Genomic DNA, 27,306 nt, shown 5'->3' on the forward strand with positions numbered 1-27,306 from the left:
GGTGCCATGCCTGTCAGTGAGAACAGCTGCAGGTCACAGTGAGTGCAACACCTGTCCGAAATAACAGTACACAGGTCACAGTGGGTGCCACACCTGTCAGTAAGAACAGCTGCAGGTCACAGTGGGTGCAACACCTGTCCGTAATAACAGTACACAGGTCACAGTGTGTGCCACACCTGTCAGTAAGAACAGCAGCAGGTCACAGTGGGTGCCACGCCTGTCGGTAAGAACAGCTGCAGGTCACAGTGGGTGCCACGCCTGTCCGTAATAACAGTACACAGGTCACAGTGTGTGCCACACCTGTCAGTAAGAACAGCAGCAGGTCACAGTGGGTGCCACGCCTGTCGGTAAAACAGGTGCAAGTCACAGTGGATGCAACACCTCTCTGTAATAACAGTACACAGGTCACAGTTGGTGCCACGCCTGTCAGTCAGAACAGCAGGTCACAGTGGGTGCCACGCCCATCAGTAAGAACCACACACAGGTCACAGTAGGTGCCATGTCTTGTCAGTAAGAACAGCAGCAGGTCACAGTGGGTGCCACACCTGTCGGTAAGAACAGCTGCAAGTCACAGCGGATGCAACACCTCTCTGTAATAACAGTACACAGGTCACAGTGGGTGCCACGCCCATCAGTAAGAACCACACACAGGTCACAGTAAGTGCCACACCTGTCAGTAAGAACAGCACTCGGGCTACAGCAGCAGGTCACAGTGGGTGCCACGCCTGTCTTTGGTCTGTAAAGTCATTCAATGCTACGGTGCTCCAAATCCGGGGTGGGCACTGACGTCATGCCCCGAGCAGGCACTAACAATCCTGCGTACCCCTACTCCAACCTTGACCGCCCCTCGGCCGTTCACACATGCGCAGACCCCCACCATCGAATACGAGGCTGAATACAGACCCAAGCAAACTGTTCTGCATAAACCTCTATGTGTGCGATGGAGACAAAAAGGCCACTGTAGGCCTGGAAAATGTACATCTCCCTGTATCCGACCGCTGGAACATCTCCCGCCTGTATCCGACAGCTGGGACCTCTCCCGCCTGTATCTGACAGCTGGAACCCCTCCCTGTATCTAACCGCTGTAACTTCTCCCGCCTGTATCTAACCACTGTAACTTCTCCCGCCTGTATCTGATCGCTGTAACTTCTCCCGCCTGTATCTAACCGCTGTAACTTCTCCCGCCTGTATCTGATCGCTGTAACTTCTCCCCGCCTGTATCTGACTGCTGTAACTTCTCCCCGTCTCGGATCGCTGTAACCTCGGCCTGTCTCTGACCACTGGAACATCTCCCTGTATCTGATCACTGGAACCTCTGCCTGTATCTGACCGCTGGAACCTCTCCCGCCTGTATCTGACTGCTGTAACATCTCCCTGTATCTAACCGCTGTAACTTCTCCCGCCTGTATCTGATCGCTATAACTTCTCCCAGTCTCTGATCGCTGTAACATCTCCCGCCTGTATCTGACTGCTGTAACTTCTCCCCGTCTCTGATCGCTGTAACCTCGGCCTGTCTCTGACCGCTGGAACATCTCCCTGTATCTGACCACTGGAACCTCTGCCTGTATCTGACCGCTGGAACCTCTCCCGCCTATATCTGACTGCTGTAACTTCTCCCCGTCTCTGATCGCTGTAACCTCGGCCTGTCTCTGACCGCTGGAACATCTCCCTGTATCTGACCACTGGAACATCTGCCTGTATCTGACCGCTGGAACCTCTCCCGCCTGTATCTGACCACTGGAACCTCTCCCGCCTGTATCTGACCGCTGGAACCTCTCCCGCCAGTATCTGACTGCTGGAACTCCTCCCTGCACCAGACCGCTGTAGCCTCTCCCTGAACCTAACTGCTGTAACCTCGGCCTGTATCTGACCGCTGTACCATCTCCCTGTATCTAACTGCTGTAACATCAGCCTGTATATGACTGCTGTAACTTCTCCCAGTCTCTGATCGCTGTAACCTCGGCCAGTCTGACCCCTGTAACATCTCCCTGTACCGGAACGCTGTAACATCTCCCTGTACCGGAACGCTGTATCTGCCTATATGCTGTGCCCCCTAGCAAAATGGAAGGGTCCTTATCAGGTTTAATATCTGAGCAAATAAACATCCTCCACTTCATCTTGTGACCAATAAGAATACTACAAAAGAAGTCCCGTTCTCTACCGGTCCTGGGTAATGGATCCAGCATCCTGGTCTGTGGTCAGTGACCAGGGGGAAACAAGCCGACGCCAGTCAGGTGTGTCAGCTGCATGTCAGCACACACACAGCAGTGAGCAGTATTCAGGTGCCAGGTACAGGAACCTGACCAACCGTGGTTCCAGATGCCACGTGGTAGGAGTTTGGTGGTGCAGTGTGTGGAGTCAGTAACAGAATTTGGTACTTGTTTCCTAGCACGGTGCCCGATTTTACTACGTACGCAAACGTAGTGAAATCGCATCGCATTATTGCGATGATTTTACCTGTTATAATGGCATTTAATGTACTATACCATTAAAGGACAATGTAATTTATTTACAAACCCCCACAGTATCCACATCATCCCAAAGAGTGGATATGAAAAGGTCGGGCGGATACGTTCCACCGCCCCTCGCGGGCATGGGATGCGATTTCACTACCCCGAATAGCCCACTACGCAAATGCCGTAGTGGGCCCCGTGCTAGGAAACAAGGGGTAGATTTATTATAGCAGCGCCTATCGCGCCGCTATAACAGTTCCTGCTTCGCCTCATTAGCGAGGCGAAGCAGGAGGGGACACCGACAAAATCTATTAAGATCTTGCCGCCGGAGTGGGGGAGCGCTAACTCCCCCCTCCGGCGATGTCCCTCCTGGAGACAGCGCATCAGTTAATACTGATGCGCCGTCTCCTTTCCCCCCCGGCCGGCTCACTGCGCATGCGCGGGATCCCAGCGCAGCTCTGCGCCAGCAGCAGGGACAGCGCTGTCCCTGCTGTTATGTATAGGGCATCGCCACCTGCAGCTGGCGAAGTCGACAGCTGCAGGCGGCGGAACGGTCAGCGATGCTGACCTTCATAAATCTGGCAGGAGCGCAGTGCAAAATATCGCCCCTGAGCTATGCCTCCTGCCCCACACCGCCGGCGTTAGAGTAAACGCTCGGCGGGTGTGATAGATCAGGGGAAGCGCTATCCCCTGCTATAACGCACGGGGATAGCGCAGATTCCCCTGATCGCCTAGTCATAAATCTACCCCCAAGTACCCAGAATTTTGTCTGGCAGGAAGGGGCGTGGCCAGGGAGGGTTCGGTTAAAGGAAGTCTTGCCCCATCCTGTGACTAAACTAATACCAGTTTGACAGAGATCAACCCTGGTGTAGATTGCCCCTGCTACACCACCATCTGAAACTGTAGGAATGTACTAAGATGGGAGTTCTTTCACATGGGATGATGCTAGGAGTCCTCATTCTCATATTGACCTTGGTGCTGGTCTAGTTCTCCTCTAGATCTGAAGGGATGCAGTTGATTTGCCGGCGGTCGGGAACCCGGCGGTCGGAATCCCGACACTGGAATCCCGACCGCCGAAATCCCGAAACTTTCTCCCTCCGTGGGTGTCCACGACACCCATAGAGGGAGAATAAAATAGCGTGCCGAGCGTAGCGAGGCACCGGGCCCGCTGCGTGGCGAGCGCAGCGAGCCCGCAAGGGGGGGCGTTCCATGTCCCCCCCTTGTCGGGATTTCGGCTGTCGGGATTCCAGTGTCGGGATTCCGACCGCCGGGATCCCGACCGCCGGGAAATCGTATCGGATCCGATCTGAACGCTCCGGCACAATTCTCTGTCCTACTCCAGGGTTTTATACTGTTGCAACATTTGTCTCTTAATATTACTGTAAATGTGTTTCAATAATTGTATCAGTAAATTTATCTCTATGATTCCATTTCAGACAGGTTCTCCCAGCGGCACATTCTGATTGGTGGGGAGAGAATGCGCCCCACTTGGTCAGCTGCTGTCATTTATATACAGTAGATATGGTGTACAGTATATGTACTTTGGTGAACAACGTTTTATTAGACTGGTGCAGGGACTATTATTCCTTTTCCTTAAGGCACCCTAACATTGCAGAACTTAAGGCTATCCATAACTGAGCACAAAGTTAAATCATTTACTGTTATACTAATCATATCACCTATGCTCAAGAAGGGATACTCTATACGTAAAAACTGAACTGTAAGAGTGCCTTGAGGAATGAGTTTATAAATCTCAGATAGTGCCTATTAATAAGGCCTCGATGAGTAGCAGTGGACAATATTGCCATCTTTGCACGTACCATGCAGGTGCTAGCCCGCCTCACACCCAGAACCACTAGTGGGCTGCAGACTACATCTGCGAGTACGAGCCTCCTAGGAACTGGATTCTTTCCTGCTTCCAGTGGCTGTATCCTGACGCCTGGTGGTGTTGGGGAACTTTCTAGAGCATGATTGGAGCACGCTGCGCACCCTTACACTAACACAACACAACTTGCAGCACACAGGTCATCCAGAAGAATGTGTAGAGCCTTCAGATAGACAATACCACGTGTCTGGAGCCAGCAGCATTATTCAGCACCTATACACCATTATATGAGGACAGATGCATCTGTGCTGTTATATGAGGATACAATGCACAGCTAGAAGGTGACACAGAACAAACCAACCCAAGATCAGTCACTTTACTGCAGAACACAAGTCAGAGGGTAACGGGACAGGCACTGGCTTTGGTACGGAAATCTCAGTGGGAGAAGACAGATCTCACTCATCCGCCGGGAAGCAGCTCAGGAGGATGGATGCTGTACGCTGGCGAAGTGCGCAAAATGCGCCAGTCCAGGATTCCCGCTAACACTCGGCAGTTGTTGGGAGCGGGTGTACGTACAGAGTCCTCGTGTTCAAGCTTTGCAGCGTCACGACCGGGCTCAGCTCTGCGGAGGAAAAGCGCAGCACAATTAGGGACCAACGAGACGACTCCTCATCACTCCTATCAGGGCAAGGCGCAACGTCCCGGCTACAACATCGGTCATTAAGGTTGTTACAGCGGTGTATAGCCTACACCCCCCCCCCCCTTTGCACACCCACGATCTGCAAGGGACACAGCACTGGGCAGAACCGCTCTGCAGGGGTCATAGCGCCGGCCAGGACCACAGCACCGGTTCTGTGCAAACAATTTTAAATTTGGAAGGACACTTGGAAAGAGAAGAGAATGATTACAGTATTTCTGTGTTTGCATTATCCGCACTGGCCCAGATTGTGTCCCCTGTGCTGCACTAAGACATTAATGAGAGAACACTCAGGGGAGGTAGAGAACGTAACCCGTGGCTGATCTGCAGCACATCTATAGCAGAGCCGGCACTGCAGTATCCGCGCTTCCTCCCTGTGGGAGCTGTCCTACATAACACTGCGCAGCTCGCGGCTGTCCCCTTTCTTCTCTCAGCAAAGGAAAGTCCACATTCCCTCCCCAGTAACAGGACGAGCAATGTCAGTGGCTCCTTCTCACCCAGAGCTAAAGGCCTCAATACAGAGGTGGCTGCACCCAAAGAGGCAGCTGCCCGAGGCTCCGGGGTGGGGCTCAGGCAGCGCACAGGCTTCCTTTTAAGAGTATGTGTCCTGGTAACAGAAGAGCTTCCGATATGATGTGGTGCATGCAGAAAGCGCAGGTCTAGCCGTGGCATGCTTATCTTCCGTACTGCCAGACCTAGATCTCTTACAGACCCATAAGGTGTCCGGAACTGGGCGCCAAATGTGGTCTTTTACCACGTCTGTGCTTCGCCCATCATCCGGTGATGATTGACCGTCATGTGTAATAACAGACTCTCCTTAGATGATAGCGAGAGTTATGTCTTACCTGTTAAATCTTTTTCTTCGAGGCCGTCAGGGGCCACAAAGCTAACGCTGGGTAGTCGAGTGGTGAGAGCATTCCAGCACCAGAAAGGCTAAACTAGTTGCTGCTCCCAGGCAGCCAAGCTCCTCCCCTCCTCTACCCTGCCACCAGGCCAGGAAGCTCAGTTTGAGGAACAGCTTCAACATAACGGAAGAAGGCATGACAGGGAAGGATACTGTATGGGCATGCCTTCCTACTGTCCATGGGGGAGGGGCTGTGTACAGGGAGGCCACTCCCCCTGCTAACAAATGGGCGCCAGGGAAGATGACCTCATGTGGCGTCAGTAAAATTCCGGGGATCCAGCACTCGCCGGGCAGCCCCGCTGCCCACACACTTTATCCCTGGTGGTCCGGCAGGAGTGGGTGGCGTACCTACCGTCCACTACCTAGTGCAGCCCATCAGTCCCCCGCTGCGCAGCTACAGCCGCTATTCGCGCATACTCCCAGTGAGGAGCGTTTACCCGAGGGTGTTACCTGCCTGGCTGTGGTGCTGCAGCCGCTGGCCCGGATGATGGAGCAGCAGCGTGGGAGTCTAATAGAACCCCTGCGCTGCTGCTCTGTCACTGACACACACAGAAAAAAAACGGAGCTTCCTGGCCTGGAGGCGGGGTAGAGGAGGGGAGGAGCCTGGCTGCCTGGGAGGCAGGAGAAGTTTAACCTTTCTGGTGCTGGAATGCTCTATCCCCCACTCCACTACCCAAAGCTAGCCCTGTGGCCCCTGACGTGCCCCGAAGAATAAACAAAGAACGTGTCCATACAATAAAGGAGGAAAAGGGTCACTTTCACCCCGAAACCCAATACACAGCACATTGTAGTAACCTCTTAGGACACAGGATTTCCCCTTTGCTCAATACTCATAATAGGATGAAATCCACATTTTATCTGGTCTCAGACCCCCAACAGGTCAGAACCGTTCATACACAAGAGCATTCACAGTACTGATATACCGTCATTATTATATAAAGGTGACTGGATTATATGGCATCTACTGTATATATCGATTAGATGGGATTATTTCTCCACCTTTATGTGCCAACCATACTCATGTACAGAACCGCTCTGACCCATTCTGCGGAGACCAGAACAGAGGCGGACGGGATTTTATTCTGAACTGTAAGAAATCCCAGATTGGAGCATTGATGAGAACGTATAACAAACGGCATCACTGGGTATCTGTTCTAGGAGTGTGGATTGTGGTTCTATGCACCAATAAATTCTACTTCTGTAAAATTATATAATACAGGCGGACAGACAGACACAGGATCCCCGACACCCCCCATACAGACGGACAGACACAGGATCCCCGACACCCCCCATACAGACGGACAGACACAGGATCCCTGACACCCCCCATACAGACGGACAGACACAGGATCCCCAACACCCCCCATACAGACGGACAGACACAGGATCCCCGACACCCCCATACAGACAGACACAGGATCACTGACACCCCCATACAGACAGACACAGGATCACCAACACCCCTATACAGACGGACAGACACAGGATCACCAACACCCCCCAAACAGACGGACAGACACAGGATCACCGACACACCCCATACAGACGGACAGACACCAGATCACCGACACACCCCATACAGACGGACAGACATCAGATCACCGACACACCCCATACAGACGGACAGACACCAGATCACCGACATCCCCCATACAGACAGACACAGGATCACATACACCCCCCATACAGACAGACACAGGATCACATACACCCCCCATACAGACAGACACAGGATCACATACACCCCCCATACAGACAGACACAGGATCACATACACCCCCCATACAGACAGACACAGGATCACATACACCCCCCATACAGACAGACACAGGATCACATACACCCCCCATACAGACAGACACAGGATCACATACACCCCCCATACAGACAGACACAGGATCACATACACCCCCATACAGACAGAGACAGGATCACTGACACCCCCATACAGACACCGGATCACTGACACCCCCATACAGACAGACAGACACAGGATCACCGCCCCACCATACAGACACAGGATCGCCAACACCCCCCATACAGACGGACAGACACAGGATCACCGACACACCCCATACAGACAGACACAGGATCACATACATCCCCATACAGACACAGGATCACTGACACCCCCATACAGACGGACAAACACAAGATCACCGACACCCCCATACAGACACAAGATCACCGACACCCCCATACAGACACAAGATCACCGACACCCCCATACAGACGGACAGACACAGGATCACTGACACACCATAAAGACGGACAGACACAGGATCACATACACACCATACAGGTGAACAGACACAGGATCATCACAGCAGCAAGGGATTGCACTATGCACACATCTCGTACCTTCACTCATTGCTGGGTCCAGATACAGACGGAAGCGCCGGCTCCTCAGCCCAAACACTTTGGCTACTTCATGATACAGGCTGTGATACTTCAGGTCATTCTGTCCAACTGGGTTTTCCAACAAGAGTGCCCCTGAGGAGAGAGAAGAGAATGTCTAGCATCACATTGCCAGAGACAGTGCCCAGCTCCAGCTGTACCCACCTTGTGCCTCCGTGCCCGGCAGCCTCAGATTGATGTACTGGCAGAGAAGAGGACTCTTCTTGATGGACGCAGGTGGGGGGCCCCCAGATGTAACGCACAGGGTCCTTCCACTTAAACTTAAGAGGTTGCAGTCACTCGGCAATTCTACAGAGAAGGGAAGGCAGAGCTTAGTATCCACCAGAGCAACATTAGAGACACAGACCAGCGATCGGATTTACCTGTACTCCCGTCATATATGGAGAGCTGGGTGGTCTTCAGCTGAAATATGCTGCATACAGCAACCTTTAACTCCAAGAGGGAATTGATGACGGCTCCCTTGGGGTTCTCTAGCAGCAAGAATCCACCTGGAAGAACACAAAGCTCAGCGACGGAGCACAACAGGAGCCATCGCCATGTGTGTCACGCAGTTGTGAGGCCTTTTGTACAACACACACAAATGTGACTAGTAGCGCATGCTGGGAGCTGTAGTTCAGCACAGATATAACTTACTTTTCTCTGTACCATTGACCGTTATATGCAGCATGACATAACTGCAGGCAGGACCCTCCGCACCCCGTGAGGAGCCTCTGACCAGCGTGATTTCCAAATCGGAGCCCTTGAGCTGCACAAATAGAGGAGGAGTCATTGTACACACGCTACACATACACCCAGGGGGATCCAGTCACGCGCTACAGATACACCCCGGGGGATCCGGTCACACGCCACAGATACACCCAGGGGGATCCGGTCACTGACTACAGATTCACCCCGGGGGATCCGGTCATGCGCTACAGATTCGCCCCGGGGGATCTGGTCATGCGCTACAGATACGCCCCGGGGGATCCGGTCATGCGCTACAGATACGCCCCGGGGGATCCGGTCATGCGCTACAGATACGCCCCGGGGGATCCGGTCATGCGCTACAGATACACCCCGGGGGATCCGGTGACGCGCTACAGATACACCCAGGGGGATCCGGTGACGCGCTACAGATACACCCAGGGGGATCCGGTCACGCGCTACAGATACACCCAGGGGGATCCGGTCACATGCTACAGATACACCCCGGGGGATCCGGTGACGCGCTACAGATACACCCAGGGGGATCCGGTGACGCGCTACAGATACACCCAGGGGGATCCGGTGACGCGCTACAGATACACCCAGGGGGATCCGGTGACGCGCTACAGATACACCCAGGGGGATCCGGTGACGTGCTACAGATACACCCAGGGGGATCCGGTCATGCGCTACAGATACACCCAGGGGGATCCGGTCACATGCTACAGATACACCCAGGGAGATCCGGTCACGCGCTACAGATACACCCAGGGGGATCCGGTCATGCGCTACAGATACACCCAGGGGGATCTGGTGACGCGCTACAGATACACCCCGGGGGATCCGGTCACATGCTACAGAGACACCAGAGCACACTTGCTCCTGAGGAATCCTGAGTACACTTTATCCAGGGAAACGCGTTGAGCTACTTTTAACCTACCAACTGGGACCCACCTACCTCACTTTTGATCCGTAGCCAATCTCCTGAGTCTATAGAGCACCACAAGGAACCGGTATTGCGACCAAATGTTTGTATGTGATACCAAGCCCCATCCCTAAATGCACCAGGTGTCGGAGTGGCTCACCCTCAGGAATCATTATAAAGACTTCCCTGCAAATATTGGGACTACAGCCCTAATTTCTTCAGAGCCCATTAGTAGAGTATCATGTACCCTATCCAGCAATACATCGCACTATCTTTAGACTCTATGTTATTGTTCTATTATTATTTGGGATTGATTTTAGTTATTACATTTATCCTTGGGAACCATCTGGGATATTACTCAGCCAGCGCTGGCATAGCCATTTCATTTCCCCCTGCCACTGCTGCTAATGACTATTCTCCTAGATACACCAGGGCATTACCTGTGTGGTCTCCTTTATAATGACGTTGGACGAGGGTGGCACCGGGTATGGAAGAAGAGGCGACTTGACAGTGGCCAGAATAAAATCTGTGTGGCTCCGAATGACTGACTGCAAGTAGTCCCCTGGCGGCTTGATGTCGTAGTAGATGCTGATGTCATCAGTCGGGACCAGGTTCCCCTGCAGGACAATGGAAGGTGCGAGTACATGTCAGTGCTTGCAGTGGTATAATCCCCACAGAGACAATCATATGGTCTCCTTATATACGGTTTGCCACGAGAGTACCCCTAAAGCAGGGGTAGCCAACTCTAGACCTGGCGAGCTACCAACAGTTCACATTTTCCAGCTCACCTTGCAGGTGCACAGCTGCACTCATTACTGACTGACACATTTTATATGATCCACAGGTGGTGCTAATTACTGCACTTGTGATTCTGTGAGGAGATCTGGAAACCGTTAACTGTTGGTAACTCTCGAGGACTGGAGTTGGCTACCCCTGCCCTAAAGTCTACACTCCCACCAAACACCTCTAAATGCCCGTGTGTGTGTGTGTGTATACTGCGTGTGACCACGGCTGTATCTGTATATGGAATGCTGTGTTACAGTGTCAGTAATATGATATGTGGTGTGTGTATACTGTGTGGGACTGCGGCTGTATCTGTATATGGAATGCTGTATTACAGTGTCAGTAATATGGTATGTGGTGCGTGTATACTGTGTGGGACCGCGGCTGTATCTGTATATGGAATGCTGTGTTACAGTGTCAGTAATATGATATGTGGTGTGTGTATACTGTGTGTGACCGCGGCTGTATGTGTATATGGAATGCTGTATTACAGAGTCAGTAACATGATATGTGGCATGTGTATACTGTGTGTGTGACAGGGGCTGTATCTGTATACGAAATTCTATGTTACAGTGTCAGTAATAGGATATGTGGCGTATGTATACTGTGTGTGACCGCGGCTGTATCTGTATATGAAATGTTATGTTACAGTAATATGATATGTGGTGTGTGTATACTGTGTGTGACCGCGGCTGTATGTGTATATGGAATGCTGTATTACAGTGTCAGTAACATGTGGTGTGTATACTGTGTGTGTGTAATAGCGGCTATATCTGTATACGGAATGCTACGTTACAGTGTCAGTATACACACACCACATATCATATTACTGACACTAACACAGCATTCCATATACAGATACAGCCGCTGTCACACACACAGTATACACACACCACATATCATATTACTGACACTAACACAGCATTCCATATACAGATACGTTCACACACAATATGATATTTGGTGTGTATACTGTGTGTGACCGCGGATGTACCTGTATATGGAATGCGGTGTTACAGTGTCAGTAATATGGTATGTGGTGCGTGTATACTGTGTGGGACCGCGGCTGTATCTGTATATGGAATGCTGTGTTACAGTGTCAGTAATATGATATGTGGTGTGTGTATACTGTGTGTGTGACAGCGGCTGTATCTGTATATGGAATGCTGTGTTAGTGTCAGTAATATGGTATGTGGTACGTGTATACGGTGTGTGACCGCGGCTGTATCTGTATATGGAATGCTGTGTTACAGTGTCAGTTATATGATATGTGGCATGTGTATACTGTGTGACAGCGGCTGTATCTGTATACGGAATGTTAAGTTACAGTGTTAGTATTATATGTGGCGTGTGTGTGACAGTGGCTGTATCTGTACACGGAATGCTACGTTAAAATGTCAGTAATATGATATGTGGCATATGTATACTGTGTGACAGCGGCTGTATCTGTATACGGAATGTTAAGTTACAGTGTCAGTAATATATGTGGTTTGTGTGTGTGTGACAGTGGCTGTATCTGTACATGGAATGCTACGTTACAATGTCAGTAATATGATATGTGGTGTGTGTATACTGTGTGTGTGTGACCGCGGCTGTATCTGTACATGGAATGCTACGTTACAATGTCAGTAATATGATATGTGGTGTGTGTATACTGTGTGTGACCGCGGCTGTATCTGTACACTGAATGCTACGTTACAATGTCAGTAATATGATGTGGTGTGTGTATACTGTGTGTGTGACCGCGGCTGTATCTGTACATGGAATGCTGTGTTACAGTGTCAGTAATATATGTGGTGTGTGTATACTGTGTGTGTGACCGCGGCTGTATCTGTACACGGAATGATACGTTACAATGTCAGTAATATAATATACAGTAATTGGCCAGTGTGCATTTTCCTTGGAAAGTTGATGACCAAAACTTCAAATGGGACACCCCTCCAGCCCCGGTTCAATTCGCCATTTTATTTGTCCATATTTTGAGGTCTATGGGGCGGATGTATCAAAGACTGGAGAGATAAAGTGCCAGGGGATCTAGTAATTGTCATGTTACAGGCTGCCCCTATAGTTACATGTAATGCCATCCTGTACCCATGGACAGTACGAGTCACTGACCTTCTTCCTGAGCTTCTGGATTCGGTTAATGACTTCTCTAGCGACACCTTCATCCACCATGGACTGGTCTGGAGTGACGTCCAGCAGAACTAGGACCTGTGCAAGACAATCAGTGTTATACTATAGCCTAAAGTGACAGTGGTCAGAGAGCGCTCAGTCTCTATCAGTGCTCCCTGCCCAGCCCCCGCGCTGCCCTTGGCTGCCTGCCTAGCCCACGCGCTGCCCTCGGCCGCCTGCCCAGCCCCCGCGCTCCCCATGGCCGCCTGCCCAGCCCTCAGCCCAGCCCCCGCGCTGCCCTCAGCCGACTGCCCAGCCCCCGCGCTGCCCTCAGCCGACTGCCCAGCCCCCGCGCTGCCCTCAGCCGACTGCCCAGCCCCCGTGCTGCCCTCAGCCGACTGCCCAACCCTCAGCACCCTGCCCAGCCCCCACGATGCCCTCAGCTCCCTGCCCAGCCCCCACGATGCCCTCAGCTCCCTGCCCAGCCCCCATGATGCCCTCAGCTCCCTGCCCAGCCCCCACGATGCCCTCAGCTCCCTGCCCAGCCCCCACGATGCCCTCAGCTCCCTGCCCAGCCCCCACGATGCCCTCAGCTCCCTGCCCAGCCCCCACGATGCCCTCAGCCCAGCATGCTTCCCTCAGTTCCCTGTCCACACTGCCCTCAGCCCAGCATGGTGCCCTCAGTGTCCTCCGTGGGCATCTGTTACCTAGCAGACTGGAAGCCAGTCCCCTGCACTATGGCACACATTAGATACACACAGCATAACAATATTCTGCTAGAACGCCTGCCTCCAGCCATACAGTACATAGGCAGCACCTGCAGTTATTTCAGGTTCCGGAGCTTTGAAGACGCACCATCTGCTAATCCTGCTCTGCGCGTCCTCCCAGGGTTCTCTCACTTACCTGAGCATCAGAATGAGCCTCAAACTGGGAATCACTGCCAGAGCTCTGGTCAAAGGTATAAAGTAGGCGCACATCCTCCTCATGCAGCTCCTGGCCCTCCACCACTATGGAGCCTGCGGGGGGACACAAAGGAACGGATATATAAGGAGACGCACTGTGGAATCACATTCTAGCTTCTGCTATACACAGACCCTATCGCTCCCTACCAATCCCATCTATCACCTGGGATGTCCAATTCCTACTGCACTACGCAAAAAAAGACCAAAATGATGGTCTGAAATTAAACCCTGGAAAGGGAGTGAACAGGTGTGATGGCGTCCTGGCTGCTTGGTGCAGGTGGAGGCACCACTAGGTCAGATTCATTGGAGATGCACCAGGATAGGAAACATCCAGAGGCAGCAGCTGGTAGGATCAATCCCTACTGGTGCCACCGTTACAAGCAGGCAGCAGGAGCCACGTATAAAGAGGCCCTCACTCCTGCAGAACATATTCCGGAAAATACAGAGCTGAGTATCACTGAGAGGACACCATGGAAGTCCTCTGATCCCCTGTGCATGGTCTTACCGCTCTTCTGGAACTCCTCCAGCTGCTCACTCCTCAGCTCCTTAATGGCAGCCATTACCGATTTAAATGCCCCTTTTAGACGTTTTCCAAGTACCATGTGATCTGGCTCAGCCCGTAGACGAATGCCATACCTGTGCTTGTCCGTGGAGACAGTTACCTGCCTGACGTTCAGCTCCTGCATAAAGGAAGAGGAAACTTTATATGGCATGGAAACACTGCCTGATACATGACACTGTCCCCCCACCCCCATCCCACTGCTGCCCCAAGCCTCCCCACATTCCATTTCCCCCTCCCTCACACAGATAGTACTGGCTATCCAAACCCCCCCGCACACACACACACACACACACATCTCCCCCACACAACACTGCTGCACAACCCTCCCCACCCACACATCACTACACCCAGTGTTAGCCCTGTGGCCCGACGTCCTTGAAGAAAGATTTAACAGGTAAGAAATGAATCTCGTGTTCTGTCAGGTGGAATGCACCTCGACATCCGAACTTCCAGCATGTGGAGGGCACCCTTAAAGACTGTCCCCTACCCCTGGCCTGGAAGGCCGCACGGGGATGTGAAGTAGTGGTGGACGGCAGGAAAGCTGCCTTAGAAGCAGCCATCATAGCCAAAATGATTACAGTTTAGTTCTGAATAAGAGGGAACCCTCAAAGGGAAGTGCTTCTAGGGTTTTGTCCACCTTCCAGGAGCAGAGACACGCAGGAGGTAAGGGTAGCTGCATCAAGAGCAGACTCTCCCAAATAGAGTGCAGTCTGAGGCCTGAGGTTAATAGTAGACAACAGGTCATCTGCATACCCCCCCCCCCCCCCCTCCCCTCTGCAGCAGTAGCCACAAGGGCGGTAATCCATTCCACCATGATGCAGCCCTTCTCTAAGGTGCATGCTAGCTCCTGTCAGCACCGGAAACACTGAGCTTCCTTGTCTGGAGGCAGGGTAGAGAAGGGGAGGAGCCTGGCTGCTTGGGAAGCAGCAAGAAGTTTAACCTTTCTGGTGCTGGAATGCTCACTCTCCAGCTCACTTCCCAGTGTTAGCCCTAATATGTCCCAAAAAAATAAAATTATTTAATTGGGACAGCTCCTAACCAGAGGAGACGCACACCAGGAGCGCACTAGGTGGATGCGCTTCACGGACCGGAAGTTTGGGTGCAGTCGTGCGCTCCAGTAGGCAGAAGTGACGGCTTCCCTTCTTGATCGCCTCCAACGGAGCACAATTTTCCAGAGCAATCCATACAATAGCTGCTGTGTGGCCTCTGGACTAGCCCAAATTGGCCACTAATTCTGATGCTGCCCCCTGGGTTCCCCCTTAAAAGTTCCTATCTGGTGGATCACCATACCGGAAGTCATGTGACCGGATGACCATGGCTCGTCATGCTTCGCGCTCAGCACACTATTTTATTCTCCCACCACGCCCTAGCGGATGGTAGGGCATGAAATACCGCCTGTCGGCACATGTTGGCTGAAAATTTTGTTAAAAAATGCATGTCGACCTATTGCCTGTCTACCTCTAGACCCTGTCGACCATATGTCTATGATGAGTCAGTCTATGACCAGTCCGGATACCGGGTTCTACAGACTGGAAATTGACCTAATTTTACGTTCCACAGACTGGAATTGGTCCCAAATACGGAATAAACAAACGTGACCAATATCTAAGCTCTCCTTTCTAGAAGTCATTCTCTTAATAATAATACAAAGTATAGGTCTGCCTCCAATAATCCTAATAATGAATTGTGTGCTTTTAGTTAGAAATGTGTAGATTGACTGGATCAATTAATTGTACTAATAAGACTTCCTGCTTATAGAGGGATTTAAACCTCCTCACTACACTATAATGCCATTCCTGTGTGCAACGAAACGCGTCAGGAGGACCTTTATCAGGACCTTTGTACAAAGACTACTGTACAGTATATTGCACTCAGCTTGAACCAGCTCAATCTGCCAGCACCTATACCTACCCTTGCTCATGTTCCTGACCTACCAGCCTTCCAGTATAATACTGGATACCATCAATCCACACTATCGTGAGGATCTCGCTTGCTCCAACAAGAGCCAACCATCTTTTCCTCAAGCGGCAAATTTCTTCTGGTCCGGATCCAATTTGTGACAGATACCTCAAGTGGAGAACTGTGTTTAAGGGGCCCCCTTGAACCTTAATCTAAGCTGCATTATGAATTGAACATTCTAGTCCCATATTACACTACTGTGGTTTTTATTACTTATTGCAGTCTTTGTTATATTACTGTTGATTCACATATAACAAACTAGATTTTATTTTTAATTGATCCAGTCAAATAATTAAAACTAATGTGTGCCTATTTCAACACACACACACACACACACACACACACACCACTGCCCACCTACCAACACACAATGCTTCCCCCCTACCAACACACACACACAATGCCGCCCCCCCTCCCAAAAGCACACCCAGCACTGCCCCCCTTCCAACCCACACAACGATGCTCCCCTCGCCACTCAAACAGGTTGGGATCATTTGGTCTACAGCATGATGGTCGACAGTCATTAGGTTGACATGGTTCTAGGTCTGAAAAAAAGGGGGGGTTGTCACAAGGGTGACTGCAAGGGAACATACATAAGGTTTTTTGGGGCACACTTTGACAAAGATAATTTGAATGATATGGTTTGATGATAGTCTATTAAAATTTAGATTTTTATTAGATATGCGCTAAAAAGAGAAAAAGGTGAGCTGGTCACTTGTTTTAATTGACAAATGAGTAAGTTAGTCACCTGTCGGTGAGAGTCCTGAGCAATATTGCTGGAGCCGGCGCAATGAGAGGATAAGTATATACACCACCTGTCGACCAAAGTCACTTATGAAAATAAAGAATACAATTTAAACATGTGTAAGGTTCGACAGAGTGGTCTATTATGGACGCTTGACACAAATTACAAATAATATATATGCAAATATAGATATGCGCAGCCTCCGTCTATGAGATAGGTAAAAGGTACAGTGAAATAAATTGAGGTGGAGTAACCATGGTTCTAGGTCGACAGGTCATTAGTTCGACAGTGTCTAGGTTGACAGTCAAAAGGTCAACATGGTTTTTTTCCCCCGAATGTCAACACAGTCGACATTGACACAGTTTAAAGTGCACCGCATGGCTCGCAATGCTTCGGGCACACTATTTTATTCTCCCACCACGCCCTAGTGGGTGGTAGGGCATGAAATACCGCCTGTCGGCACATGTCGGCTCAAAAAACATGTCGACCTTTTGACTGTGGACAGACACTGTCGAACTAATGACCTTTCGACCTAGACCCATGTCAACCTAATGACTGTTGACTATCATGTTTTAGACCAAATGACAGCATCCCCACTCAAACACTGCCCCCCCCTTACCACCCACACAAACACTGCCCTCCCTTACCACCCACACAAACACTGCCCCTACCCACACGCCAATACCCAAAACCCCACTTCTGCCCCTGCACTACTCCCTCTCACACACACACTCCCCCCTGCGCCCCAACAAAAGCGAGACTGCCTGCCCCCCCCCCCCCCCCCCCCACACACACCTGAAGGTCCAACCAGCTGTGCAAACCCAGGGAGACAACAGAAAGACATTCATTGACTAACGCAAACCACGCGCAATTCCGATGTCCATTAGACTGAGCAGTTTACTAATGTACAAAACAATTCCTACATTTGCGCTACATTGTGCACACACACACACACACACACAGAGAGAAGCTGCTGTGTACAGCTCAGATTGGTTCAGAAATGGGCGTGCCTGGGAGGTGATCTGTAGTGTGCGTCTGCTGGGTGTGTTCGAGGAGTGTCAGATGTAGCGCACACATGTGATCACGCACCGATGGTGGAGTACCTAGATGCTTCACCGCCTCGCACATTCCAGCATACGTTAATACACAAGGAGGGGGATACAACCTGTGTATTGTGGCAGCCGTGACTCCAGACTGGCCAGTGACTGGGAACACACTGCTAATCTGTCTCCCTCATCCAAGAAGCCAACATAACGCACATGGACTTCTGTAAGAGTGTTACAGGAAAGTAATCTACAGATCTAACCTCAAGAATATACTTTTCCAAGGACTTGATGTCGGAGAGGGCCTCTGGATCCTGATGGATGACAATCACTTCCTTCAGTGGGTACTGTGGGACAGACAGAAGATTGTAAGGTCTCCTAAATACCAACACAGTCATGCAGTTGTGCCCGCGGCTTGCACCCATCTGACTGACCTTCACAGGCAATGTCTTCCGGTCACGGATCACTCGGCCTAACTCTATGACGGACTGCATCCGTGTCACTGCACTCTCAATCTTCTTATCAATCATATTCTCCCTGGGCCATACACAAAGGGAAGAACCATCAGCTACAGAGAGAGAATCTCACCTGCTCCTCCAGGCGGCACATCAGACTCACACGGCTAGAACCCATAGTAACGACATAAGTAAGCAATTGGACGATATAAGGGATAAGACGAGAGGGGATGGATACAGATAAAGGAGAGGGAGAGAGAGAGGGGAGCATGCAGTGGAATGGAGAAGGACATCAGTCCAAAGCTCTTCTGCTGGATCCAATTGTATCCAACGTCATGTGCCCCAAAGGCCCTTCCCCTGGTCATCTAGTTCCCCAAGTTCTCCTGACCAAACTGGCGAGATTTGGGTTCTACAGACTGGCCGGTGATAGACGCATAGAAGTTTACAGCTGTCTGGTGTCAGGCATTACCCGATCCCAGCAGTTCCATCTGGTTTACTTAGTGCTGCTGTTCCATCTGTTGTCTCTGCCGGATGAGCCTTATGCTTGCTGTTACTGGTTTAGATGTGGTCTTACCTTACCGAGTAGCTGCCATGCCATACCACTCATTGGAGGCCATCTTGGAGTCAGCTGGTTTCATTTACAGAGTGGTAAGAGGTCTGATTTGGAGAGTAGACAATGCAATGCCGCCTGGGGTCCCAGCTATTTCAAAGCTGCCCCACCGTCTGGGGTCCCAGCTATTGCAAAGCTCCCCCCCACCGTCTGGGGTCCCAGCAAATGCTAAGCTCCCCACCGTCTGGGGTCCCAGCTATTGCAAAGCTCCCCCCCCACTGTCTGGGGTCCCAGCTATTGCAAAGCTCCCCCCCACCGTCTGGGGTCCCAGCTATTGCAAAGCTCCCCCCCACCATCTGGGGTCCCAGCTATTGCAAAGCTCCCCCCCACCGTCTGGGGCCCCAGCTATTGCAAAGCTCCCCCCCCATCGTCTGGGGTCCCAGCTATTGCAAAGCTCCCCCCCACCATCTGGGGTCCCAGCTATTGCTAAGCTCCCCCCCACCGTCTGGGGTCCCAGCTATTGCAAAGCTCCCCCCCACCATCTGGGGTCCCAGCTATTGCAAAGCTCCCCCCCACCGTCTGGGGCCCCAGCTATTGCAAAGCTCCCCCCCCATCGTCTGGGTTCCCAGCTATTGCTAAGCTCCCCCGCACCATCTATTTTGGTGCAGATCAGAGTATAATCCCATTACACCAGAGGAAAAACGAGTGGTTGGCTATATTATGTCAACATGTGATCACGTTGCCATCCATCATGCTGACACTGATGAAATGCTGACACAGTCATTGTGAGGATATGGGTCACTTCTCGTCACCTGCCTGACAGGATACCCAATCATAGGTAAGATACTTGCTCCCAGGCAGAAATACTAATGAAATAACAAAACAGCAATAAATGCATCCGGCAACCAGGAATTCACCCCCCTGTGCCAGGCTCCTGGAGGAGACGGATGTGTGCGAGAATTACCCTCCCCCACAGGTCACTACACACAGACCAGGACTCTGCAATGGTAGCTGGCAGAGGTGCGAGGAGGAACGAGGAAAAGCAGCAAGGAGTGTGGAGGAGAATGGAGCGAGGAGGAACAAGGAGGAGGAGCAAGGAGGAACGTGGAGGAACAAGGAGGATCGGGGAAAGATGCTATAAGTAATTAGACAGAATAAGGGACAGGAGAAAAGCAGAAGCTGGGATAATGTTACCGGACAGGAGGCAGCATGAGGTAATGGATGCTCTGGGAGCCTTTGTCCTGGGTTGATCCTGGCTGAATCAGCAGTCTCAGCTTCTGATACATCATTTCCGTAATGAATGGGGTAAATGGAGCCTGGGAAAGACATGGGAAGGAATCAGACCGATTGTACATTGCAGGCCCATGAGTGCTCCTAATGCAAGAGATTAAGGGGTGATCCTGATTGGTGGCATCTTACCGAGCATTTGTCATGCCCCCCGCCGGTTCCCCTCGCAACCGCGCAAAGGGATGTGTAATGACGCATACCGCTGCTGCAGGAGAAATCATTCGACGGTCTCCAACCATCGAATGATTTGTCCTGCCTTCGCAAATAAGTTAGTCTAGGAGGCCGTTCCTAGTTGGGGTCATCGGGGCAGGTTCCGAGGCACCGCCGGGTTGCGAGGCAGAAGGTTGCGAGTAAACAACTTACCATTAATCTGCACATAGAGAAGAGGACGCTGAACAAAGTCTCCAACGCCATTAGACAGTCCTCCGTACCGCTCTCACCCTGGGAACACAACAAAACGTGACAGTAACAGGAAGTGAAAGACAATAGGCTCCCCCATATACTACCCACAGACGACGCCCCTAATCCCTGCTCTTACCTTCAGCCGCCGGCGGTTCATCCGCACGTACCAGTTTGTGAGCATATCAACGAACTTGACAAGACGCGGAACCACGGTGTAAAGTCTGTACGCTGGGAAACACAAAGCAGAGTGTGAGGAACTGGGGGTCTGTCCCACCCGCAGGCACCAGACTGACACCCCATATACAGTGAGACTCGTTCCTGCTGTGCGGTGTCTGGCGCCACCTAGGGGAGTCTGTCCCACCTGCAGGCACCAGACTGACACCCCATATACAGTGAGACTCGTTCCTGCTGTGCGGTGTCTGGCACCACCCGGGGGGGTCTGTCCCACCCACAGGCACCAGACTGACACCCCATATACAGTGAGACTCGTTCCTGCTGTGCGGTGTCTGGCGCCACCCGGGGGAGTCTGTCCCAACCGCAGGCACCAGACTGACACCCCATATACAGTGAGACTCGTTCCTGCTGTGCGGTGTCTGGTGCCACCCGGGGGAGTCTGTCCCACCTGCAGGCACAAGACTGACACCCCATATACAGTGAGACTCGTTCCTGCTGTGCGGTGTCTGGTGCCACCCGGGGGAGTCTGTCCCACCTGCAGGCACCAGACTGACACCCCATATACAGTGAGACTCGTTCCTTCTGTGCGGTGTCTGGTGCCACCCGGGGGAGTTTGTCCCACCTGCAGGCACCAGACTGACACCCCATATACAGTGAGACTCGTTCCTTCTGTGCGGTGTCTGGCACCACCCGGGGGGGTCTGTCCCACCCACAGGCACCAGACTGACACCCCATATACAGTGAGACTCGTTCCTGCGTGCGGTGTCTGGCGCCACCCGGGGGAGTCTGTCCCAACCGCAGGCACCAGACTGACACCCCATATACAGTGAGACTCGTTCCTGCTGTGCGGTATCTGGTGCCACCCGGGGGAGTTTGTCCCACCTGCAGGCACCAGACTGACACCCCATATACAGTGAGACTCATTCCTTCTGTGCGGTGTCTGGTGCCACCCGGGGGAGTTTGTCCCACCTGCAGGCACCAGACTGACACCCCATATACAGTGAGACTCGTTCCTTCTGTGCGGTGTCTGGCGCCACCTAGGGGAGTCTGTCCCACCCGCAGGCACCAGACTGACACCCCATATACAGTGAGACTCGTTCCTGCTGTGCGGTGTCTGGCACCACCCGGGGGGGTCTGTCCCACCCACAGGCACCAGACTGACACCCCATATACAGTGAGACTCGTTCCTGCTGTGCGGTGTCTGGCGCCACCCGGGGGAGTCTGTCCCAACCGCAGGCACCAGACTGACACCCCATATACAGTGAGACTCGTTCCTGCTGTGCGGTATCTGGTGCCACCCGGGGGAGTCTGTCCCACCTGCAGGCACCAGACTGACACCCCATATACAGTGAGACTCGTTCCTTCTGTGCGGTGTCTGGTGCCACCCGGGGGAGTTTGTCCCACCTGCAGGCACCAGACTGACACCCCATATACAGTGAGACTCGTTCCTTCTGTGCGGTGTCTGGTGCCACCCGGGGGAGTCTGTCCCACCTGCAGGCACCAGACTGACACCCCATATACAGTGATACTCGTTCCTTCTGTGCGGTGTCTGGTGCCACCCGGGGAAGTCTGTCCCACCTGCAGGCACCAGACTGACACCCCATATACAGTGAGACTCGTTCCTTCTGTGCGGTGTCTGGTGCCACCCGGGGAAGTCTGTCCCACCTGCAGGCACCAGACTGACACCCCATATACAGTGATACTCGTTCCTTCTGTGCGGTGTGCCACCCGGGGGAGTCTGTCCCACCTACAGGCACCAGACTGACACCCCATATACAGTGAGACTCGTTCCTGCTGTGCGGTGTCTGGTGCCACCCGGGGGAGTCTGTCCCACCCGCAGGCACCAGACTGACACCCCATATACAGTGAGACTCGTTCCTTCTGTGCGGTGTCTGGCGCCACCCGGGGGAGTCTGTCCCACCCGCAGGCACCAGACTGACACCCCATATACAGTGAGACTCGTTCCTGCTGTGCGGTATCTGGTGCCACCCGGGGGAGTCTGTCCCACCCGCAGCACCCGCAGGCACCAGACTGACACCCCATATACAGTGAGACTCGTTCCTGCTGTGCGGTGTCTGGCGCCACCCGGGGGAGTCTGTCCCACCTGCAGGCACCAGACTGACACCCCATATACAGTGAGACTCGTTCCTTCTGTGCGGTGTCTGGTGCCACCCGGGGGGGTCTGTCCCACCTGCAGGCACCAGACTGACACCCCATATACAGTGAGACTCGTTCCTGCTGTGCGGTGTCTGGTGCCACCCGGGGGAGTCTGTCCCACCTGCAGGCACAAGACTGACACCCCATATACAGTGAGACTCGTTCCTGCTGTGCGGTGTCTGGCGCCACCCGGGGGAGTCTGTCCCACCTGCAGGCACCAGACTGACACCCCATATACAGTGATACTCGTTCCTGCTGTGCGGTGTCTGGCGCCACCCGGGGGAGTCTGTCAAGACTGACACCCCATATACAGTGAGACTCGTTCCTGCTGTGCGGTGTCTGGTGCCACCCGGGGGAGTCTGTCCCACCTGCAGGCACCAGACTGACACCCCATATACAGTGAGACTCGTCCCTTCTGTGCGGTGTCTGGTGCCACCCGGGGGAGTCTGTCCCACCTGCAGGCACCAGACTGACACCCCATATACAGTGAGACTCGTTCCTTCTGTGCGGTGTCTGGCGCCACCCGGGGGAGTCTGTCCCACCCGCAGGCACCAGACTGACACCCCATATACAGTGAGACTCGATCCTTCTGTGCGGTGTCTGGTGCCACCCGGGGGGGTCTGTCCCACCTGCAGGCACCAGACTGACACCCCATATACAGTGAGACTGGTTCCTGCTGTGCGGTGTCTGGCGCCACCCGGGGAAGTCTGTCCCACCTGCAGGCACCAGACTGACACCCCATATACAGTGAGACTCGTTCCTTCTGTGCGGTGTCTGGTGCCACCCGGGGGGGTCTGTCCCACCTGCAGGCACAAGACTGACACCCCATATACAGTGAGACTCGTTCCTTCTGTGCGGTGTCTGGCGCCACCCGGGGGAGTCTGTCCCACCTGCAGGCACCAGACTGACACCCCATATACAGTGAGACTCGTTCCTGCTGTGCGGTGTCTAGCGCCACCCGGGGGAGTCTGTCCCACCTGCAGGCACCAGACTGACACCCCATATACAGTGAGACTCGTTCCTGCTGTGCGGTGTCTAGCGCCACCCGGGGGAGTCTGTCCCACCTGCAGGCACCAGACTGACACCCCATATACAGTGAGACTCGTTCCTGCTGTGCGGTGTCTGGTGTCTGGTGCCACCCGGGGGAGTCTGTCCCACCCGCAGGCACCAGACTGACACCCCATATACAGTGAGACTCGTTCCTTCTGTGCGGTGTCTGGCGCCACCCGGGGGAGTCTGTCCCACCCGCAGGCACCAGACTGACACCCCATATACAGTGAGACTCGTTCCTGCTGTGCGGTATCTGGTGCCACCCGGGGGAGTCTGTCCCACCCGCAGGCACCAGACTGACACCCCATATACAGTGAGACTAGTTCCTGCTGTGCGGTATCTGGTGCCACCCGGGGGAGTCTGTCCCACCTGCAGGCACCAGACTGACACCCCATATACAGTGAGACTCGTTCCTTCTGTGCGGTGTCTGGTGCCACCCGGGGGAGTTTGTCCCACCTGCAGGCACCAGACTGACACCCCATATACAGTGAGACTCGTTCCTTCTGTGCGGTGTCTGGTGCCACCCGGGGGAGTCTGTCCCACCTGCAGGCACCAGACTGACACCCCATATACAGTGAGACTCGTTCCTTCTGTGCGGTGTCTGGTGCCACCCGGGGAAGTCTGTCCCACCTGCAGGCACCAGACTGACACCCCATATACAGTGATACTCGTTCCTGCTGTGCGGTGTCTGGTGCCACCCGGGGGAGTCTGTCCCACCTGCAGGCACCAGACTGACACCCCATATACAGTGAGACTCGTTCCTTCTGTGCGGTGTCTGGCGCCACCCGGGGGAGTCTGTCCCACCCGCAGGCACCAGACTGACACCCCATATACAGTGAGACTCGTTCCTTCTGTGCGGTGTCTGGTGCCACCCGGGGGAGTCTGTCCCACCCGCAGGCACCAGACTGACACCCCATATACAGTGAGACTCGTTCCTTCTGTGCGGTGTCTGGTGCCACCCGGGGGAGTCTGTCCCACCTGCAGGCACCAGACTGACACCCCATATACAGTGAGACTCGTTCCTTCTGTGCGGTGTCTGGCGCCACCCGGGGGAGTCTGTCCCACCCGCAGGCACAAGACTGACACCCCATATACAGTGATACTCGTTCCTGCTGTGCGGTGTCTGGCGCCACCCGGGGGAGTCTGTCCCACCCGCAGGCACCAGACTGACACCCCATATACAGTGAGACTCGTTCCTTCTGTGCGGTGTCTGGCGCCACCCGGGGGAGTCTGTCCCACCCGCAGGCACAAGACTGACACCCCATATACAGTGATACTCGTTCCTTCTGTGCGGTGTCTGGCGCCACCCGGGGGAGTCTGTCCCACCCGCAGGCACCAGACTGACACCCCATATACAGTGAGACTCGTTCCTTCTGTGCGGTGTCTGGCGCCACCCGGGGGAGTCTGTCCCACCTGCAGGCACCAGACTGACACCCCATATACAGTGAGACTCGTTCCTTCTGTGCGGTGTCTGGCGCCACCCGGGGGAGTCTGCCCCACCTACAGGCACCAGACTGACACCCCATATACAGTGAGACTCGTTCCTGCTGTGCGGTGTCTGGTGCCACCCGGGGGAGTCTGTCCCACCCGCAGGCACCAGACTGACACCCCATATACAGTGAGACTCGTTCCTTCTGTGCGGTGTCTGGCGCCACCCGGGGGAGTCTGTCCCACCCGCAGGCACCAGACTGACACCCCATATACAGTGAGACTCGTTCCTGCTGTGCGGTATCTGGTGCCACCCGGGGGAGTCTGTCCCACCCGCAGGCACCAGACTGACACCCCATATACAGTGAGACTCGTTCCTGCTGTGCGGTGTCTGGTGCCACCCGGGGGAGTCTGTCCCACCCGCAGGCACCAGACTGACACCCCATATACAGTGAGACTCGTTCCTTCTGTGCGGTGTCTGGCGCCACCCGGGGGAGTCTGTCCCACCCGCAGGCACCAGACTGACACCCCATATACAGTGAGACTCGTTCCTGCTGTGCGGTATCTGGTGCCACCCGGGGGAGTCTGTCCCACCCGCAGGCACCAGACTGACACCCCATATACAGTGAGACTCGTTCCTGCTGTGCGGTGTCTGGCGCCACCCGGGGGAGTCTGTCCCACCTGCAGGCACCAGACTGACACCCCATATACAGTGAGACTCGTTCCTTCTGTGCGGTGTCTGGTGCCACCCGGGGGGGTCTGTCCCACCTGCAGGCACCAGACTGACACCCCATATACAGTGAGACTCGTTCCTGCTGTGCGGTGTCTGGTGCCACCCGGGGGAGTCTGTCCCACCTGCAGGCACAAGACTGACACCCCATATACAGTGAGACTCGTTCCTGCTGTGCGGTGTCTGGCGCCACCCGGGGGAGTCTGTCCCACCTGCAGGCACCAGACTGACACCCCATATACAGTGATACTCGTTCCTGCTGTGCGGTGTCTGGCGCCACCCGGGGGAGTCTGTCCCACCCGCAGGCACAAGACTGACACCCCATATACAGTGAGACTCGTTCCTGCTGTGCGGTGTCTGGTGCCACCCGGGGGAGTCTGTCCCACCTGCAGGCACCAGACTGACACCCCATATACAGTGAGACTCGTCCTTTCTGTGCGGTGTCTGGTGCCACCCGGGGGAGTCTGTCCCACCTGCAGGCACCAGACTGACACCCCATATACAGTGATACTCGTTCCTGCTGTGCGGTGTCTGGTGCCACCCGGGGGAGTCTGTCCCACCTGCAGGCACAAGGCTGACACCCCATATACAGTGAGACTCGTTCCTTCTGTGCGGTGTCTGGTGCCACCCGGGGGGGTCTGTCCCACCTGCAGGCACCAGACTGACACCCCATATACAGTGAGACTGGTTCCTGCTGTGCGGTGTCTGGCGCCACCCGGGGGAGTCTGTCCCACCTGCAGGCACCAGACTGACACCCCATATACAGTGAGACTCGTTCCTTCTGTGCGGTGTCTGGTGCCACCCGGGGGGGTCTGTCCCACCTGCAGGCACAAGACTGACACCCCATATACAGTGAGACTCGTTCCTTCTGTGCGGTGTCTGGCGCCACCCGGGGGAGTCTGTCCCACCTGCAGGCACCAGACTGACACCCCATATACAGTGAGACTCGTTCCTGCTGTGCGGTGTCTAGCGCCACCCGGGGGAGTCTGTCCCACCTGCAG

At 53.8% G+C, this 27,306-nt stretch overlaps 1 protein-coding gene across 1 annotated transcript in view; it reads right to left on the reverse strand.

The window, feature by feature from the left end:
* Window positions 1-4,639: 4,639 nt before the first annotated feature.
* Window positions 4,640-27,306, reverse strand: part of IARS1 (isoleucyl-tRNA synthetase 1) — an 84,743-nt gene continuing 62,076 nt past the window's right edge. The window contains exons 21-34 of the mRNA XM_083155904.1: window positions 20,903-20,994; window positions 20,728-20,805; window positions 20,272-20,393; window positions 18,507-18,609; window positions 18,336-18,419; window positions 14,269-14,443; window positions 13,705-13,817; window positions 12,805-12,900; window positions 10,347-10,523; window positions 8,931-9,042; window positions 8,660-8,785; window positions 8,442-8,585; window positions 8,241-8,372; window positions 4,640-4,900 (exon numbers count right to left, since the gene is read on the reverse strand). Of these exons, the coding sequence (XP_083012030.1) occupies window positions 4,818-4,900; window positions 8,241-8,372; window positions 8,442-8,585; window positions 8,660-8,785; window positions 8,931-9,042; window positions 10,347-10,523; window positions 12,805-12,900; window positions 13,705-13,817; window positions 14,269-14,443; window positions 18,336-18,419; window positions 18,507-18,609; window positions 20,272-20,393; window positions 20,728-20,805; window positions 20,903-20,994 (1,637 nt within the window). The 3' untranslated portion in view covers window positions 4,640-4,817. The remainder of the gene's footprint in view (window positions 4,901-8,240; window positions 8,373-8,441; window positions 8,586-8,659; window positions 8,786-8,930; window positions 9,043-10,346; window positions 10,524-12,804; window positions 12,901-13,704; window positions 13,818-14,268; window positions 14,444-18,335; window positions 18,420-18,506; window positions 18,610-20,271; window positions 20,394-20,727; window positions 20,806-20,902; window positions 20,995-27,306) is intronic.

This window comes from Crinia signifera, chromosome 8, assembly GCF_055691185.1.
Source record: "Crinia signifera chromosome 8, ASM5569118v1, whole genome shotgun sequence".
Taxonomy (NCBI): domain Eukaryota; kingdom Metazoa; phylum Chordata; class Amphibia; order Anura; family Myobatrachidae; genus Crinia; species Crinia signifera.